At 35.9% G+C, this 19,738-nt stretch overlaps 1 protein-coding gene across 1 annotated transcript in view; it reads right to left on the bottom strand.

Moving 5' to 3' along the window:
• The window catches only part of MAP4K3 (mitogen-activated protein kinase kinase kinase kinase 3), a 192,940-nt gene that overhangs the window by 39,242 nt on the left and 133,960 nt on the right, over positions 1-19,738 (bottom strand). Inside the window, exons 18-21 of the mRNA XM_029938550.1 lie at positions 19,598-19,660; positions 6,835-6,893; positions 1,073-1,111; positions 714-767 (exon numbers count right to left, since the gene is read on the bottom strand). Of these exons, the coding sequence (XP_029794410.1) occupies positions 714-767; positions 1,073-1,111; positions 6,835-6,893; positions 19,598-19,660 (215 nt within the window). The remainder of the gene's footprint in view (positions 1-713; positions 768-1,072; positions 1,112-6,834; positions 6,894-19,597; positions 19,661-19,738) is intronic.

Genomic DNA, 19,738 nt, shown 5'->3' with positions numbered 1-19,738 from the left:
AGCTTTGGAACTGATTAACACATAGAGGCTGGATGAGTTCTGAAGTACATGCTAGAAATAGGGACGTTAACAGTGATTTTGGTGAGAGTTCAGAAAGAGAGCTGAAGAGAAAATTTCCGTCTTCTTAGAGAATACATCAATAATCATCAACAAAATATTGGTAGAATGTACACATCGAAGGCATTCTGTGGTGGGAATGATGGAGGTCTGCGATGGAAATGATGACCATATTACTGGAAATGGGAGGAAGAGTGATCCTTGCCAGAGAAGTAGACAACTTGGCTGAACTGTTTATATTCTAGTGTTTAGTGGAGGGTTAAACGAGGTCATAGAGTAAGGTCCTAGCTGGAGAGGATGAGAAGCCTTCTACGAGAAGGGGAGACCTCTCTCTCTGTATGCACGCATGCACTGAGGAGGCCCATGGGAGAACATGGTGAAAAGGCTCCCATCTGTAGGCCTGAAAGAGAGCTCTCAACAGGAACCAAACAGGCTGGCAGCTCGAGCCTGAACTTCCCAGCCTCCAGAACTGTGAGTCAGACTGCTGTTCGGACCACCTCTCTATGGTATTTTGTTAAAGCTGCTTGAGCTGACTAATACAACTAGAACAGAGAAAGAAACTGTGGTATAACCCATAATAGTGTCAATATAAAGCTGTTAGATTTATGAAATCACATCAAATGACACCTTATGTCAAAAACAGAAAAAGAACTTACTGTTTGGATTCATCATCATCCCCTTCATCATCTTCTAAATGTGCCACGTGCCCTCTAGGGACAAAGGATAATTTCACTGTTACTAAATGGACTTTATGAAAATGGCTCCAGGAGGGGGCCGGTGGCACAATGGATAACGCGTCTGACTACGGATCAGAAGATTCTATGAAAATGGCTCAAGAAGAAATTTTAGAAAGTGTAGGAATGGCTACTGCAAAACAGCATTTTATTTCTGCAGCTTCACAGGATTCAGAATTAAACAACAAAACCACGTGAGGCTACATGACAGAAAAGGGGCCAACAGACCCTACTCATCTGTGACACAGAGTGTTTTAAGCTTAATTAAAAATCAAAATTACCGCTGATGTAATTCTTCTTCAACAGACTTCAGAAGACTCCTCAAAAGAAAAACAAAAACAAAAAACTAATGTGAATAAGCAAAGGACTACGAAGTACATATTTTCATTATTTGAACCTTAACCGTAAATTTTAAGTTACTTTTTACTACTTACTAACATCAGCTACAAAGATCTTTATACTACAGAACATCAAATTCTATTTAATAATATATCCATATTTTCTGCTGCTAATGTCTTTATACATGTATTTGAAATGAACAAAATAAATCCTAATGTTTACTGGAAAAATACCAGTTCAAACAGAGGACAACCCACCATGAAATGTCACAATAGGACTGACAAAACCATAATTGCAGGGTCATAGTCAGGGGTTTCCAGGATTCAAATTCTACCTGGAACATTTTACCTGACACCTGAAATTATATTTTCTTTTTCTTAAAATAAGGAAGGTGACACACTTTAAAAAAAACATCATGCTCTCAGGCAATCCTACAAAATGAAACTCAACATGTTGGATCTCTGCAAAAGCATGCATGCATGTGATGTGAATACATGAATGTAGTAGCACTTTGCTTTCACGGAAGACACTCACTTACCTGAAGCATCTGTTCTCCAGTGGTGTACTGGCAAACACATTTACACTTTTGGGAGACTAAGCCTGTATCAGACCAGGTGCGAGGATTTTATCATTAGGAGCAATTAATGAAACTGTAGTATTCAGGAACGTGAGAGAGAACTCACGGCATTCCTGAAGGTCCCTTACTTTTCGCTGCATGGACTTGCACTCTTCAAACATAAAAACTCAGTAGCTTTCTTAAACCCAACGGGATAGGGAGAAATACTGTTACTAACAAATTACTGAGGGAAAAGTGAGCCAACAGAAAATTTACTCTCCTCAAAAGGTAAGACAATACCTTCTAGTCATTTTTCCCCTCTGATATATATTGGAAAAAACTGCCCTTAGAATTATCAAAACATAAAACCAGAGAAATTGAAAGGAACAGTTAGCTGGTATGAGCAACAGAATAGGTTCCGGTCTTCAAATATTTTAATTTAGGCCAGTTTACCAACAATCTAAGTATTAAAAATGACAAAGCTCTGACTTGAGTGGTAAATGACACGGGAAGGCCATAAACTAATTGCACATCCCATTTTGCAGATAAAAAACAAGTGAGGTACTTCAGTCAAATCTATGATCTTATTCCCAAAGCTCTTCAAGGGCTAGCTCTAGGCAGGCAGGCGCTCCTGACTAGCGGCAGGGTCACACAGGATGCTAGCCTGCCCAGCAGACAGCCCGCATCTGGGGCCCGCCTCTCCCACTGTAAGCTGTGTGGCCTTCAATAAGTACTTTGATTTCCCCATGCTTCAGTTTCCATTATCTGTAAAACAGGAATTGTAACAGTACCCACATCAAAGCCTTTATCTAAAGATACAATGAATATGGGTAAAATGCTTAGAATAGTACTTTAAAATACAGTAAGTACTCAATTCACATTTTCTTTATTATGACAACTAAAGCAACATTTCTTTAAACTAGCAATTCTATGTGTGGTCTAAGGATCCCAGAGATCCCTTGGCCTCCTGGAGGGGGTCTGCAAGAACAAAACTATTTTCATATTGCATATAATACAAAAAAGCATTTACCTTCTTCACTCTTTATTTTTTCATTGAGAATGAAACTCTGGAGTTTTCCAGAGGTTATAAAATACAAGATAACGCAACAGATTAGTAGCAGATATGAGAATCCAGCTGTTTTCTATTAAGCCAGATATTAAAGAGATTGGCAAAAAATACAAAACAATGCCAATTTTCTATTATTTTGTTTAAGAAAGATAGCTGTTTTTCATAAAAAATGTTATTAGTGGGCCTCAATAAAAAGTTGGTTGAATTACACAGACATATAAAATCTATTAATGCAATTATTTGCTGCTTCTAAGTCTCATGAGAGGAATCGGATGGTGTTAGATTTGAAGTGGCATTTAAATTGGTCCTTAATGATGAGGAATTAAAAAAAATTTATTTACTTTTGTAGAGAGTGCAAGTGGGGGAGGGGCAGATAGGGGGTGCAGAGGATTGGAAGCTGGCTCTGCACTGACCAGCTGACAGCAGCGAGCCTGATGTGGGGCTCGAACTCACAAACTGCGAGATCATGACCTGAGCTGAAGTCTGATGCTCAACCAACTGAGCCACCCAGGTGCCCTATGAGGATTCTTTGAAATACACACACCAAAAAATGTTACTTATGATAATGTGTAATGAGTATATTACTATTTTAAGTAAATATTTTGAAAATTTCTCAGTTTAAATTTCCAATACTGTAAATATTGACAGTTATTAACTCATATAAAAAAACTCACTGCAGTCCTCAATAATTTTTAAGACTATAAAGGGATCCTGAGACCAAAAATTTAGGAAGCACTGCTTTAAACTATGTTAACAAGTGAAATACAGTATCATAGTGGGCTTTTACAGCATTTAGAAGATAGGAAAGAACTTTTTTCTTAAGCACATGCCAATATCTGGGGGGGGAGGGGCACCTCTTTTTCCAAGAGAATATTCAAATTTGAGAACAATTAAGAGGCAAAGTAAAAATGTAGTTTATTTTCCAGTTACCATATTTAATTGGACTTCCACAGCATTCCACTTTTTAAAAAATAATCTTCCCAGGAAGACTATGTTCTCCAAGAACGAGAGAGAAAAGCTGAATCTGAGAACACGGAACAGCAGCTAGCTTTACTGCTAGGGTCTCACGTATACTTTTAATTTATTTACTAATAAATCTCCTACTATGTGTTACAGGTATTTTGTTCATAAGGTTACGTAATTCATGAAGTATTAATGAAAAGTAGGATATATAATTTGCTTTCCAGGCTTTATAAAAGAGAAGTGAAACATGGCTAAATTTGCTAAGAGGTTCATTTACACTAAGTACTATATCTTGCGAGCCCTGGGGAAAAGGAATACTGATTTAATCACCAAGACTGAGTGCTATACAATAAACAGGGTCACTATTCACTGGTCCATGTGGATTCTTCTCTTATGGAATTTTTAGAAAGTAATGAACAAAATAAAACAGAAGTGATGCCCACAGATACTGAGTTACTAAGTCAATCTAAAATAATTAGGAAATCTGGATGAAAATGTTAAAAATGGGGAACAATATACAATCACAGATTTAAGTGATGAAAGTGAAGAAACCGATAAAAGGGAAGTAAAAATAAAACAAAAAACCCACAGCCAAAATATTTAGCATTATTCGAATTAGCTAAAAAATTTACATGCTGGTTACTGAAATCTTCTGAAATTGCCTCACTGGCTAAAAACAATCTTTAAGTATTGTCCTGAGTATAGCTGAAGACAAAACAAAAAAACTTCCTATTTCTTTAAAACCAAAGAGCAGTTTTATTCACTCACATTCACTGCTTTTATAATAAAAAATTACTTACTGAGTAAATACTACACAGATAAGGGCAGTTATTTGGTATTTACTAAACCCTAACTGCCCTGAATGCTTTGCAATGATTATTACATTTCACCCATAAGGCAGGGACTATTATAATCCCCATTTTATTTACTAGAGAAAATTGAGGTAAATTTCTCAAAGTCACAGAGCTTACAGGAAGAGACAGTTCTGACTCCAGATATGGCATTCCCTACTATTACATTCAATTGTGTCAGGAACTGTGTAATTCAATTTACTTTTTTCACTATTACTTAAATCTTTAGAAGAGAATTAAAAGTCATCTTTAGAATTTTTGCTCTACATTAAAAACAATCAGAAATAATTTCTTTTTCTTTTAACAATAGTATTTTGTTGGTTTTAAATAATCAGAAAAGTTGACACCAATAACAGCATTCAAAAGAAAAGAAAACTCAGTTAAGTCAAAATACATATTCTATTAAAAAAAAAACCCTACACCCTATCTTAGTTCCTGTATGGTCTGGAATAGGTAGAAACCCATAAATGGAAATCTGTCTGCCTGATCACCTATGGAGAAAGCAGGAAATCCTGTGAGTTTTAAAACACTGCCTGGTCACAAGAATAAAGCAGACATATCAGTACAGTAAGAGAAGTGCTACATCCATGCTCATGTCACATGTATGTATATACCTGTACACGAAACACAGCCAAAGGTCAAATTTTTGGCCAACCTACCTTGCCAGTGATTCGTTATATAGAATACAGTTCCTTAAGCAGGGATCCAATTAATCAAAAAATGAAGGTTGGGCAAATTATTAACATTTTACCTAGCCAAAGTAAGTATATACTACGAAAATGTCTAGCAATCAGACATTAGACAATGGGAGCTAAGGAATCTGGAAAAGCATTTAGTGATGGGCCATGTACCTTTTTGCATTTTTGGTAGTATGTAATTTAAAAATCTATTTAAAATGAACCAAAAAAGTAGCAATGAAATATTTCTCCAAATTATCCACTGTCTCTTAAAATACATCCAAAATTTGCTAACAAGGTCCTTAAAACTAGTGACCTTAAATTAAGACAAAGTAACAAAAAAAGCACTTCAGAATTATTTGCTAACCACTACGAGACAAACCTTCCTCGGCTGCCCATCAGTGAATCAGGAGAGATTATAAATAGCACTCAGTTACTAGTTAGAAAAAATTTCATTTTTCTGTCAGGGAAATTTTATGCTTTTTGTCTATTTTAGGAAACAAAAATCAGGTTAATTAGGAAAAAAAAAACACCTCTCATCACATTTAACTGAAGTTCAGCTTAAATCCAAACTAATGCATTTCTCTAGGCTGTCACTTGAAGTCTTTTCTCTGTGTTGAGAAAAGGTAGGGTATTTAAATTAGTCTAAAAAAAGGAGACATGAATTTGCATTATCTTTAAATCCGAACTACTTGTCTTAGGTATCATTCCTCAACTGGATGTATATATATATATTTCAACTCTCTAGGTGAAATTATATGTTGAAACTTTAAGTTGTTCTGATTGTTAAAACAGTATCTACATTGCTGGGAGATTCTGACAATGTAAACAGTATTTCCTTACAAATTAGATGTTATAATGGTAATTTATCCATGAACTCAGAACATGAGAATCTACAAAGAACAGCAGGGCCCTGTCCCTTACTCTGCTGCGGACTGTGAACAACTTACATGGCCCCCCCTCGTACGCGGCCTGTTCACGGCAGCGGTGCACCGCGTAGACACCGCCTAGCGTACAGGAGAGGCCCTGCATAACCGCTAGATTCACTTCTTGCACAAACTGGTAATTCTGAAGACACTAGAGGCGTTTTAACTACTATCTGCTTTTTGAAAAGCTCTTAAAAACTAAAAAGTTAGGATAAAGACTTCGAAACAGTGTGAATATTTCCAGCTATTTCAGAGCCAACACACCACCTGGGATATGTACCAAAGCAAGTCTTATAAGGAATGAACATGTCAACCTTAAAAACAAAAGAAAAAAATTCTGAAACACCTATCGTCTTTAGTTGGAATGTACTTTGTTTTCTCTAACAAGTAAGGTCTACAAAGTAGCTTGATATAAAAACATAATGTCCCCATTATGACAATTACTAACTAAATGATTGGCAAGGTGGCAATGAAGAACAGTTGAAAGCATATTATAAAACTTATCTACCAGAATAATATAATTTACTTCTGGAAATATTAACATATATTTACATATTAAATATATGATAAAACACACAACATATATGTAATAAATACATTAAAATGCAAAGCAACTTAATTATTCTTGAATTTAAATTTAATTTAAAACGAACTTTACTTACTTGTTTGCACCCAAAAAGTAACTACCTTGGTGTCCTTGTTCATATTCTAGTTGTAGATCCTAATAGTACAAAATGATGTATTTAGCAAAATAGTAATGTATCACAAATCATAATACACAATGATATGTATTTTAAAAGAGAACCCCCAGACTGCAAATAAATCTGTATTGCTAGATGTTCTTTAAAAATAAAGGCATGGTAGGACTTCTAACAATAAAAGCTGTCAGAAGTTTGTAGTTGTGGTTTACATATTTTATTATTTAAGTTCAGTATTTTCTGGGAACTTGTTTGAATAATACATGTAAGTTTCATTTATGGCTATTGCTTTCTTAATTAAAATTTGTAAAAAAAACAATTTTTAGAAAGAAGAATGGGCAAATAAGGTATTTAATATCAAAGCTATAATGAAGCAAAATGATTACAGAAGCGAACAAGCAACAAAAATCTTGACTTTAAGAAGTGCAATACGTATGTATTTATACATATTCACATATTTCTACTGTTGCTTCAGGAAGGTAATAATTTTTAAACATATAAAATAGGTGTTCTTTTTAAGTAAATTGTATAGATGAACATGGGCAAGGTTGCAAATTACACTTAAAGGGCTTTTAATAAATTTTTAAAGAGCTAAGTGGTGAAAACTTCACATGAGTATTACTAAGGCAGTTCCTTACCACTGAATGCTACAGGTTGTAGAGTTCAGAACTGAAATTTAAAGGCACTAACAATATAAATGCTCATCTCCAACGCTTTGAGGAAAAACAGTTTTCCAACAACTATGGAAAAGTACAAAGTAATGCTTCCTTTCTCCCCTTAAGTCACTGTATTTCAAGCATGACTTTAACAATAAAGGGGGAATATTTAACAATAAAAATGAGTTTTATTTTCATCAGAATACAGAATACTTGAAGTGCTTTCTAATTAAACAAGGTATCGCCAGGTGCACAATCAGGATTTAATGCAAAAAGAGACCTCCTTGGAGTAGGCTTCCAAGACCGTAGGGGAAGAAAGGTGCAACCTTTCCCACGTCTCCACGGCACTGAAGATACAATTCTCCTCGAGCTCCTAAACTGCCTTTTAATTACTTTACTAACCAATTTATAACAATAGAATCCAGGCTGTGGGCTCCTCAAAAAGGGGAAATTGTTAAGTCCATCTTTCTTCCCTACAGCCCAGAGTCTAGAATAGTACCTAGCACACCCAAAGTAGGCCCTTAAAATGCATTCTTGCTCAAATGCCAGTAGTTCATTTTCCTGGAAGCAGATAACTAACACTCCAGCCTTGTTAAGATACACAAATTTTAGGTCACAAGAATACTAAGCCTAGGAATATAAGGATTCTAAGCAATACATTACATTTAAGTGAAGAGCACTTTTTAACATTTGAGTACTCCAAGACCTGTCAAAAAGATATCTGATGAAAATCAAAATAAAAATCCTGGTTTAGACAAGATTCAAATCTTGTCTTCTTCAATATTTGTATTCTTTCATGCATAATAAATGTTCCTACCAGTGACAGAACAGATAATACATCAAAACCAAATAAAATTAGTCAACCATCACACTGGTATCACATGAAATTCTTAGGCAAGTGGATACTGGTTCTATTTAATTCATAATGCTGTATCTTAATAGGATGATATCACTGTTATCATAAGACTATCCAACAATTATTATGCTGTACAATTTAAGTGGTCATGACTTTGTACAGGAAACTTTAACTTTTGGAATTCAGTAAAGAGAAGTACTAATCTTAATGAATATACTTCTACCAAATTCAAGGTTTGTTTGTTCAGCTATAGGTACCATACCAGCAGTCTCTTTAGCCAATGGAATCTCTCTTAAGCCCCTAATCAAATGATGGCTTCTAAAAGCGTGCATTTGTGCAGAATGGCAAAGCTTCTGTTATATAAACACATATCATGTGGCTGTTGTAGAAACAGTCATCTTATGGTACATGACAATTGGCAGGTCGATGACAATGATTTAAAAAAATCCACTGAGATTAGCAAAGTACGTAAAAGGTTAAGGGTCTAAAAGAACAAGTGTAGAATTTTAATAGAAAATTGTACACAGGTTCATAAGCAGAATAACATTCAGGCCTAGGAAAAGTTGTAGATATATCCAAGTGTGATGACTAAATGTGCCATGTGTCAAATCCTACCAGGAAAGCTAAAATTAAAAGGGTCTCTTTCTTTACTAATTCCTGTTTTTAGCAACCATGGAACAAAACCAATGTGCTAGGAATGTCATCAGGTAAAAGAATTACACTAAGTCCTCTAATAAGTACTGAATCTCATGTAATTCAACTATGATTTACCAACCACCTATTATACGGCAGGGACTCAGACAGCAAATCATTCAAGAAAAAGGAGAATAAAAAGGAAACAAAAAAAAAGTAAAACGTGGGCAAAGTTACTAGCCATTTATATATATAGAACATTTTAAGAAAGACTGATCTAAGACATTTGTCAAAAAGTACTTGGAAGCTATTCTGTAATAGAAAAATGTTAACAAAATTATGCTTGGAAAAGCACTCAGGATAACCCTAGATGACGGTAAAACACAGCAATCCTTTGTAAGCTAAATAAGAACACATTTAAACATGCCAAGAGAAACATAAAAGAATTAGTAACAAATGAGGCATCAACTTATTAATGAACAACAAGATTCAGCTATAAAGTCAAACAAGTAACAAGATGGACTGAAAACATGCAACAGCCTTATATAGATTCAACCTGAATGTTCAAACAAAAATTGAAGATGGTCACTCGAGCCCAGTGAAAATATCTTTTTGGATCAGAAAATCCTAACTTCAGTTTTAATGAATGGGAAAGTATTTCTAAATGTACGATAGAGCCAGAAAGCACCGAAAAATATAAAGGATAGAACACAGAACATGGGAAAGGGAAAATACATGATCAAGAAAATTTTTTTATTGTTTTCTTTTTTATAAACCCTTTGTGAGACTACAAAGCCTACATCTGATGAGAAAACAGCAGGAAGTTAATAGAATTAATATAGCTGGCTATAAAATATAAAAGAAAAAATACTTTAGCAATATATAAACAAAAAAGGGAACAGCACAAGAGAATTTCTTTCCTCATCAAAAAATGAGAAAATTATGATTTGAAAAAGGTCATTTTAAGATACCTTTTCATATGGTAATTTACAGAAGTAAAAAGAGATTGAATCTTGGACAAATCAAAAAAGATGTTCTTAAAAAGTCAGAGAAGCAAGTGACGTCAGAACACTAGTGGATAAATGCTGAGCAGTATTCATGACTCTTACATGGAGAACTTGGACATGAAGATCAAGTAGGGGAGGTTTGCCATTCTAGAAAATGTCCTATCGTTGTACATTTATAAATGAGTTCTCCTTAGAAACTGTCTTCATATATATTAGGTAAGAAAAATAGCCAGACCACATAAATTTAATAATAAGTAATAGTTTAACAAATTTAAAATAAACAAAGTTGGCATTTACTGTTTCTTTTCCTGAATAAATTTAACTTTATTTTCAGACCTTTTTAAATTTTGACCTAATTCAGGGGTTTCTTAAAGGACTTTTGTTATATTTACTGATAATGATCACTTAGGTATATCTTTCTGACATATTTGTTTTTTGTTTTTTTTTAAAGGAGGCTTCACGCTCAGCATAGAGCCCAATGCAGGGCTTGAATTCATGACTGGGATTGAAACCTGAGCTGAGATCACGCGCTGGACACTTAGCTGACTGAGCCACCAGGTGCCCCTTTCTGACATGTTTTAAATTATAATTTAAATATTTTATTCTTACTTTTTCAAGTATACCATAAGTCTCTTCAAAGATTATGTTACTATTTATGTTCCTCCACACCAGTTAACAAGTTTTCCATATAATTAATTTTAAATATATTTTTCATTGTTGTATAGACTAAAATATCTAGAAAAACTGGGCAAATTAGAAAAAATTGGCATCAATTAACCAGATGTATGATTTTTAAATCTAAAGACAGCATCTTATATATTCAATACACCCATTTTTGCGATTATGGACAAAACTCTTACTATTTCTTTAAGAATTACTTTATTTAACCAACATATCCTACATATTATCATTCTTCCCTGTAATAAATATAAAAATGACTAAGGATATGTTTACATTACTTTAATTTTAATTTTTTCCATATTGGTAAATATGTATCTACTATATCATTCTTGTTTTTAATTTAAACTCAAGTTATTTGACATGTATGTAGTATTGGTTTCAGGAGTAGAATTTAGAGATTCATCACTTACATAAAACGCCCTCATCTCAACAAGTGCCCTCCTTAAGGTCCATCACCCATTTAGTCCATCCCCCATCCACCTTCCCTCCAGCAACCCTTAGTCTGTTCTCTGTATTTGGGTCTCTTACAGTTTGCCTCCCTCTATGTTTTTATCTTATTTTTCTTTCCCTTTCCCTACGTTCATCTGTTTTGTTTCTTAAATACCATGTGTCAGTGAAATCATATGGTATCTGTCTTTCTCTGACTGACTTATTTCACTTAGCATAATACACCCTAGTTCCATTCTTGTTGTTGCAAATGGCAAGATTTCATTCTTTTTTTTTTTTTTTAATCATTGAGTAGTAGTCTACTGTAAATATATACCACCTCTTCTTTATCCATTTGTCAGTTGATGGACATTTGGGCTATTTCCCTAATTTGGCTATTGTTGATAGTGCTGCTATAAACATTGGGGTGCATGTGCTCTTGCAAATCAGCGTTTTTGTAGCCTTTGGATAAATACCTAGTAGTGCACTCGCTGGACTGTAGGGTAGTTCTATTCTTAATTTTTGAGGAACTTCCATACAGTTTCCCAGAGTGGCTACGCCAGTTTGCATTTCCATCAGCAGTGCAAGAGGGTTCCCCTTTCTCCTCATCCTTGCCAACATCTGATGTTGGTGAGTTGCTAATTTTAACCATTCTGACAGGTGTGAGGTGGTATCTCATCATGGTTTTGATTTGTATTTCCCTGATGATGAGTGATGTTGAGCATCTTTTCATATGTCTGTTTTCCATTTGGATGTCTTCTTTGGAAAAGTGTCAATTCATGTCTTCTGCCCATTTCTTCATTGGATTATTTTTCTTAGGTGTTGATAAGTTCTTTATAGATTTTGGATACTAACCCTTTATCCGATATGTCATTTGTAAATATCTTTTCCCATTCAACTCATTCTGGAAGCCATTATTATTTTGATTCCAAAACCGAAGACCTCACTAAAAAGGAGAATTACTACAGGCCAGTCTTCCTGATAAACCTGGATGCAAAAATTCCCAACAAGATACTAGCACATTGAATTCAAGAGTGCATTAAGAGAATTATTCACCATGATCAAGTGGGATTTATTCCTGGGTGCTGGGCTGGTTCAATATTTACAAATCAATCATGATATACCACGTTAATATAAGAAGCATTATGATCCTCTCAATAGATGCAGAAAAAATATTTAACAAAATATAGCATCCTTTCTTGATTAAAACCCTCAAGATTTAAGGATGGGGCATGTGGGTGGCTCAGTTGGTAAAATGTTTGACTTTGGCTCAGGTCATCATCTCATTGTTTGTGAGTTCGAGTGCTGCACTGGGCTCTGTGCTGACAGCTCAGAGTCTGGAGCCTGCTTCTGATTCTGTCTCTGTCTCTCTCTCAATCAAAGATAAACAAACAGACATTAAAAAAAAAAAAAAGAAAGAAGGGACAGAAGGAACATACCGCAGCATCATAAAGGCCATATACGAAAGACCCACAGTTAATATCATCCTCAGTGGGGAAAAACTAAGAGCTTTCCCCCTAAGGTCAGGAACATGACAGGAATGTCTACTCTAACCTCGAACACTTCAGCAATCAGACAACAATAAGAAATAAAACACTGGCAAGGAAGAAGTCAAACTTTCACTCTTCGCAGATGAGACGATACTGTATATGGAAAACCCAAAAGACTGCACCAAAAAACTGCCAGAACGGATACATGAATTCAGCAAAGTCACAGGATATAAAACCAACGTTCAGACATCGGATACAGTGGGGTGCCTGGGGGGCTCAGTCGAGTAAGCCTCTGACTCTTGATTTCGGCTCAGGTCATGATCTCCTAATTCATGGGACCAAGCCCCACGTCGGGCTCTGTGCTGACAGTGCAGAGCCTACTTGGGATTCTCTCTCTTTCTTTTCTCCCTTGCTTATACTCTCTCTCTCTAAAAATAAACTTAAAAAAAACATATTTATCAAAAAAACCAGTTGCATTTCTATACACCAATTATGAAGAAGCAGAAAGAGAAATCAAGGAATTAATCCCATTTACAACTGCACAAAAACCCATAACATACCTATGAATAAACCTAATCGAAGAGATAAAAGATCTGTATGCTGAGAACTGCAGAGCTTATTCAAGAAACTGAAGAACAAATAAATGGATAAACATTCCATGCTCATGGGTTGGAAGAACAAATATTGTTAAAATGTTGATACTACCCAAAGCAATCTACACAATTAATGCAATCTCTATCAAAATAACACTAGCATTCTTCACAGAGCCAGAACAATTCCAAAATTTGTATGGAATCAGAAAAGACCTCAAATAGCCAAATTAATGTTAAAAAAGAAAACCAAAGCTGGAGGCATCACAATTATTCCAGACTTCAAACTACATAACAAAGGTGTAATCATCAAGACAGTATGGTACAGGCACAAAAACAGATACACAGATCAACGGAAGAGAATAGAGAACCCAGAAACGGATCCACAAATATATGGCCAACTAATCTTCGAAAAAGCAGGAAGAATATGCAATGGTGAAAAGACAGTCTCTTCAGTAAATGGTGCTGGGAAAACTGGACAGCAGAAAGGTGAAATTGGACCACTTTCTTACAGCATACACAGAAATAAGTTCAAAATAGATGAAAGACCTAAATGAAAGCCAGGAAACCACCAAAATACTACAGGAGAAAACAGGCAGCAACTTCTTTGACTTCACTCACACCAACTTCTTATTAGAGATAGGTCTCTGGAGGCAAGGGAAACAAAAGCAACAAAAATGAACTACTGGGACATCATCAAGGTAAAAAAGCATTTCTTTTTCTTCTTCTTTTTTAAGTACTAGTGACACCTATTGCATTAGGTGCAGGTGTACAACACAGTAATCCAAACCCCTATTCAGTATGCTGTGCTCCCACAACTGCACTACCATTGATCATCAGACCACATTCTCACAATACCACAAACTATATTCTTTCTGTTGCACCTTTCATCCCTGTGATTAACTCACTTGGTAACTGGAAGCCTGTACTTCCCACTCCCCTTCCTCCATTTTGCCCATTTCTTGTCCCCCTCACCTCTGGCAACTACCAGCTTGTTCTCTGTGTTTATGGGTCTGTTCCTGAGTTTGTTTGCTTTTTGGCTTATCTGTTCATTTGCTGTGTTTTTTAAATTCCACATGTAAGTGAAATGATATGGTGTTTGTCTTTCTCTTATTTCTCTTATTTCTTAGCATAATACCTTCTAGATCCATCCATGTTGTTGCAAATGGAAAGATGTCATCTTTTGTTATTGCAAAGTAATTAATATTCCATTGTATATATGTACCACACCTTCATCCATTCATTTATCTACGAACACTTAAGTTTCAACATCCTGACTATTGTAAATAATGCTGCAATAAACAGAGGGGTGTGCACATATCTTTTTGAATTAGTGTTTTCATTTTCTTTGGATAAATACTCAGTAGGGTAATTATTGGATCATATGGTGTCTCTATTTCTTCATTTTTTCAGAACCCTTCATACTGTTTTCCATAGTGGCTACACCAATTTGCATTCCCACTGACAGTGCACAAGGAAGGGCTCCTTTCTCCCCGTATCCTTGCCAACACTTATGATTTCTTGACTTTTTGATTTTAGCCATTCTGACAGGTGTGAGGTGATATCTCATTGTGGTTTGACTTGCATTTGCCTGATGATGAGTGATGCTGGGCATCTTCTCATGTGTTTGTTGGACAAAATGTCTATTCAGGTCCTCTGCTTATTTTTTAACTGGGTTGGGTTTTTTTTTTTTGGTGTTAGTTTTTCAAGATATTTTGGATATTAACCTCTTACTGAATATATCATTTGCAAATATCTTCTCTCATTCAATAGGTTACCTTTTCCTTGTGTTGATGGGTTTCCTTTGCTGTGCAAAAGCTTATTTGGGTATTGTCCCAATAATTTATTTTTGCTTTTGTTTCCCTTGCCTAAGAAGACATACATACCTACAAAAATGGTGCTAAGGCAACAGAAGAGCTTATTGCCTATGCTTTCTTCTAGAAGCAAAACTTTTACTATTTAATTACTGCATTACGGTGAAGTTTTTAAACTTAAGCATCTTCTCAAAGTTTGTAGACCTTTCTTTCTTACTAACTATCCTAGAAATCAAGCTTTGTTCTTCTGGTTTCATATATTATGATTATCTATTTTTTTAAAAAAAATCATTGTATTGTAATAATGAAAATCGATTTGTAATAGTCTCAATTCATTTACAAAATCATAAAATGAATACATTTAGTACTTAAATACATTTAGCACTTAATAAGAAGTCACTCACAATACGGGACTTCAGGTAACAAGTCTTTAAGGGGGTAGATTTTCTGGGTCCCAAAAGATTTAGAGCTACCATTTTGGTGCCAGATGACAGCCAGACATCTTGCATTCATCAGGTTTCTTTCTAGTGGCCAGCAACAAGTATCTGTAACAGGTGGAAGTCTTGCTGACAGCGCCAAAGTTTTAGACTGAAATCAGGGGACTGAAACAGCTATGGACACTTCACAACCACTGGGATGCCTATTATTACACACACACACACACACACACACACACACACACACACACACACTAACAAGTGATGAAGATGTGGAGAAATTGGGAGCCCGTGTGCACTGCTGCTGGTGGGAACATAAAGGACACAGCTGCTATGGAAAATGTTACGGCATTTCCCTTAAAAATTAAATGCAGAATTACTATCAGATGCAGCAATTCCCTTTCTAGCCTATGCCCCCAAAGAACTTAAAGTAGAAACCTGAAAGGTATTTGTACACTCATGTTCACAGCAGAGTTACTGACAATAGTCAAAAGGTAGAAGCAATCCAACTGTCTACTGATATATGAACAAACAAAATGTGGTAAACACACACACACACACACACACACACACACACACACACGAATATTCTTCAGCCTTAAAAAGGAAATTCTGACCCATGCTACAACATGGGTGAATCATTTTTTAAAAAATTTTTATTTATTTTTGAGACAGAGAGCGAGCGAGCGAGCATGAACAGGGGAGGGGCAGAGAGAGAAGGAGACACAGAATCCAAAGCAGGCTTCAGGCTCTGTGCTGACAGCCTGACATGGGGCTTGAACTCATGGAGTGTGAGATCATGACTGAGCTAAAGTCAGACACTTAACTGATTAAGCTAACATGGGTGAATCTTAAACATGTTGTGACATTATGCTAAGTGAAGTGAACCAGTCAAAAAAGGACAACTATTGTATGATTCCACATCTGTGAGGTACTTCAAAGAGTCAAAAAAATAGAATGGTGGTTGCCAGGCACTGGACGGAAGGGGAATGGGAGTTACTGTTTAATGGGTAAGGAGTTGCAGCGTGGAAAGAAGAAAAATGTTCTGGAGGTGGAGAGTGGTGATGGTTGCATAATATGAATAAGCTTAATGCCACTGGACTTCACACTTAAAAAAGGTTACAAGGGTAAATTTTATGTTATGTATATTTTACCACAATAAAAAAATAATTACAGGGCACTTGGGTGGCCCAGTCAGTTGAGCACCCAACTTTTGATTTTTGGCTCAGGTCGTGATCTCAGGGTCGCAGAACTGAGACCCTGCTTAGGATTCTCCCTCCCCCCGCCACCTCTGTCCCTACCCACTCGTGCACATGCACATGCTCTTTCTTTCTCTCAAAAAGTAGTAATAACTATGGGGGCACCTGGGTGGTGCCCGACTCTTGATTTCAGCTCAGGTCATGATCTCACAGTCATTAGAATCAAAGCCCTGCATCAGGCTCTGTACTGACAGCAGAGCCTGGCCTGGGATTCTCTCTCTCCCTCCCTCTGCCCCTCCCCTGCCGGCGTTCAGATGTGCACGCTCTGTCTCTCTCACAAAATAAATAAATGTTTAAAAAATAAATACAACGGGAACATTCTTTTAAAAAATAACAATAACTATGGAACATATGTATGTTGATTAAAAGGAGAGACCACAGTGTGGGCTCAGTATTTGGGGTAGAGGCGATAGAGACGGTGGTTTAGGTTTTAATTCCTGAGACAGGCTGCCTTGATCAAACCCCCACTGAGCTATTACTCAGCTGGGTAGTAAGACTAATTCCAGCTTCTTTGTACCTTAAGTCCTCTCATTTGTAATATAAGGATTTTAATACATTTGAAGTGTTTAGAATGTATGATGTATAAAAACTTGTAGATGAATGTTAGCTTTTATCATCATCAGAAGTGAACTTCTAAAGGCTGATTTTATAAACTGTAGGATCTGACAAATATTTTATTCATCCCTCTTCTGCTAGAACTGTGTTAACTAGTTAACTGTCCCTAAAACCCTCTGTCATAAGACCCCGTCAACTGCTCCCTCTGCCATAAAAAACTCCTGATTATATGGGGATAGAACAGTTCTAGTGAACAGAACCATGATACTTATTCATGTTACTAGGCTAGTTCTAGAAACACAGGAAACAGAAGAGAGTAACTGTAATTCTAAAGACCATGTTATTGGGTTTGTTGCTGTTGTCTTTTGTAGAGAATATTAGTAACAGTTTGAACTTGTGATTTTGTGGTCTTTTATTTCCACAACAAATTTCACTAATTGTCATTCTAGCTTACATATGTGTAAATCTGGAAAAAAATCTTCAATCCAGAACTCACTGACGGCGTTTTCTTCAGACATTTCATCTCACTTGCCTCTGTGGACAGTTAACTCTCCATCCTTACACTTTCTGGTCCTCTCTGGACCATCAGATGCATCCTTCTGTATTTAGTGACAGTCGGAGTGCTGACTCTTCCAGCTTTTCAACTGCTGCTTCTTTCTCCCCCACGTTGGTTCCACCTTTGACTGCAAAACACAGGCATCGCCCCCCGTGGTAGCCAGTTTTCTGCACTCCTTCCTTCTTTGGACCGCACTAGGGAGCACATGCAGTCATGGTTTCATCTATCACTTCTTCTTTGATGACTTCAATCTTCCTCTTCTGAGTTAATCCCATACTTCCAGTAGTAGTAGTATGCTCACTTCATAATTTCAGCTCTGTTATCTACCATCTCTCAAAACTGGTCTGTGCCAATGACCGTTCCCACATCAATTCCCATGAAACATTGGAGGCATCTGTCCATTCTCTTCCTGAAGAATCTATAATGGTTCCTACACTACAACGAAATCAGTCAGTCACTTCCAGAAGCCAGATAAGCCACACTGGCCCCAAAGCTCTTCTCCTCTGATTTCAATAGACCTGTTACATAAATGTCAGTCTCTCCTCCTCAACAGTCACCAGCTGCTGGCAATTGCTGTGTGTTTTGTGGCACAGCTGAAAGTTTGTGTGTCCAAGTATTTTCTGCCCATCAAGACAGCCACTTCTGGGGTGCCTGGGTGGCTCAGTCAGTTAAGTGGCCAACTTCACCTCAGGTCAAGATCTCGCAGTTTGTGGGTTAGAGCCCTGCTTCAGGCTCCATGCTGACAGCTCAGAGCCTGGAGCATGCTTTGGATTCTGTCTCCCTCTCTCTGCCCCTTCCCTGCTTGCATTCTGTCTCTCTTTAAAATAAAAAAACAGTAAAAAAAAGAAAAAAAAAAAGAAGACAGCCACTTCCTCAAAAGAGAAATCATGTCTAAACAGTCTCTTTTATATTCTACAAATATTACAGGGCATAGATTTAAGAATTTATATACAGAATCATTTAAATTAACCAGAATTCAAAGAAGTATGTTATGAAGGTAGAAAGGAAAGAGAAGAAAATTTCTAATAAAAATTCCATTGAAAAGGCAGAAAAATAAGAGTCTAACAGTAAATATGGAGGCAACTTACAGCCCTGGCTAGCTACTGAAGTAGGAAAAAAACCTATTTAATAACAATTATTAAAGTTACTATTTACTTAATATTTACTAGGGTTAATTTACCTCTTTTCTTACCTAATGGTAACATAACCTTAATACTTTACTTCAGGGAGGCTTTAAAATCCAAATTCTGGCCTGAAAAAATGAGATATTACCTAATACTACAAAGTTAAAATTTCATCTGAGACTGATTTCATTGTAATTAGGGGTAAGTCATTTTTTGAAATTATTTATAGATACATTATATATATAAAATATATAAAAATAGTTTTATATATATGAACAGATAGGTGTCTGTGTGTGTATGGTTTCTAGTTCACTAAAATAAATCACATTATTAAAATGACATTTTATAGGGAAATGTAATTTCTAAAAAAAAAAACCCCACATTTGAGTGAGAAAATTAAATGCTTTTCATTAAAAAGGAAAGTATTTTTTAGTTTTTATTATATTGTAATACACTTGAGTAGATATATCTAACTTGTTTTGGGAAAAATTTGCTATAATCAATATACAGAAGCTTGTTAAATGGCAGGAACTTATAATGTTTAAACTGGTTCATTAAAATTGGACAAAGTATTTGATCAAAAAAATCAAAAACAATTAAGACTAAACAATGCTGACAAAGAAAATCAGAAGATGAGAAATACCAGATTAGATCTTGCAGTGTAGTATATTTCTTCTGAACTGTCCAAAAAACCATCACTGCTGGGCTGTTTAGCAGAGACCAAGAAACCCAAGTTATTCACACTTAGACTAAAAGCCACAAATTCACAAAGGGAAACGGTCAC

The sequence above is a fragment of the Suricata suricatta genome, chromosome 4 (assembly GCF_006229205.1).
Source record: "Suricata suricatta isolate VVHF042 chromosome 4, meerkat_22Aug2017_6uvM2_HiC, whole genome shotgun sequence".
Classification (NCBI taxonomy): domain Eukaryota; kingdom Metazoa; phylum Chordata; class Mammalia; order Carnivora; family Herpestidae; genus Suricata; species Suricata suricatta.
Note: the sequence above shows the minus strand (reverse complement) of the source record. Positions and strands in the feature narration are given on the sequence as shown.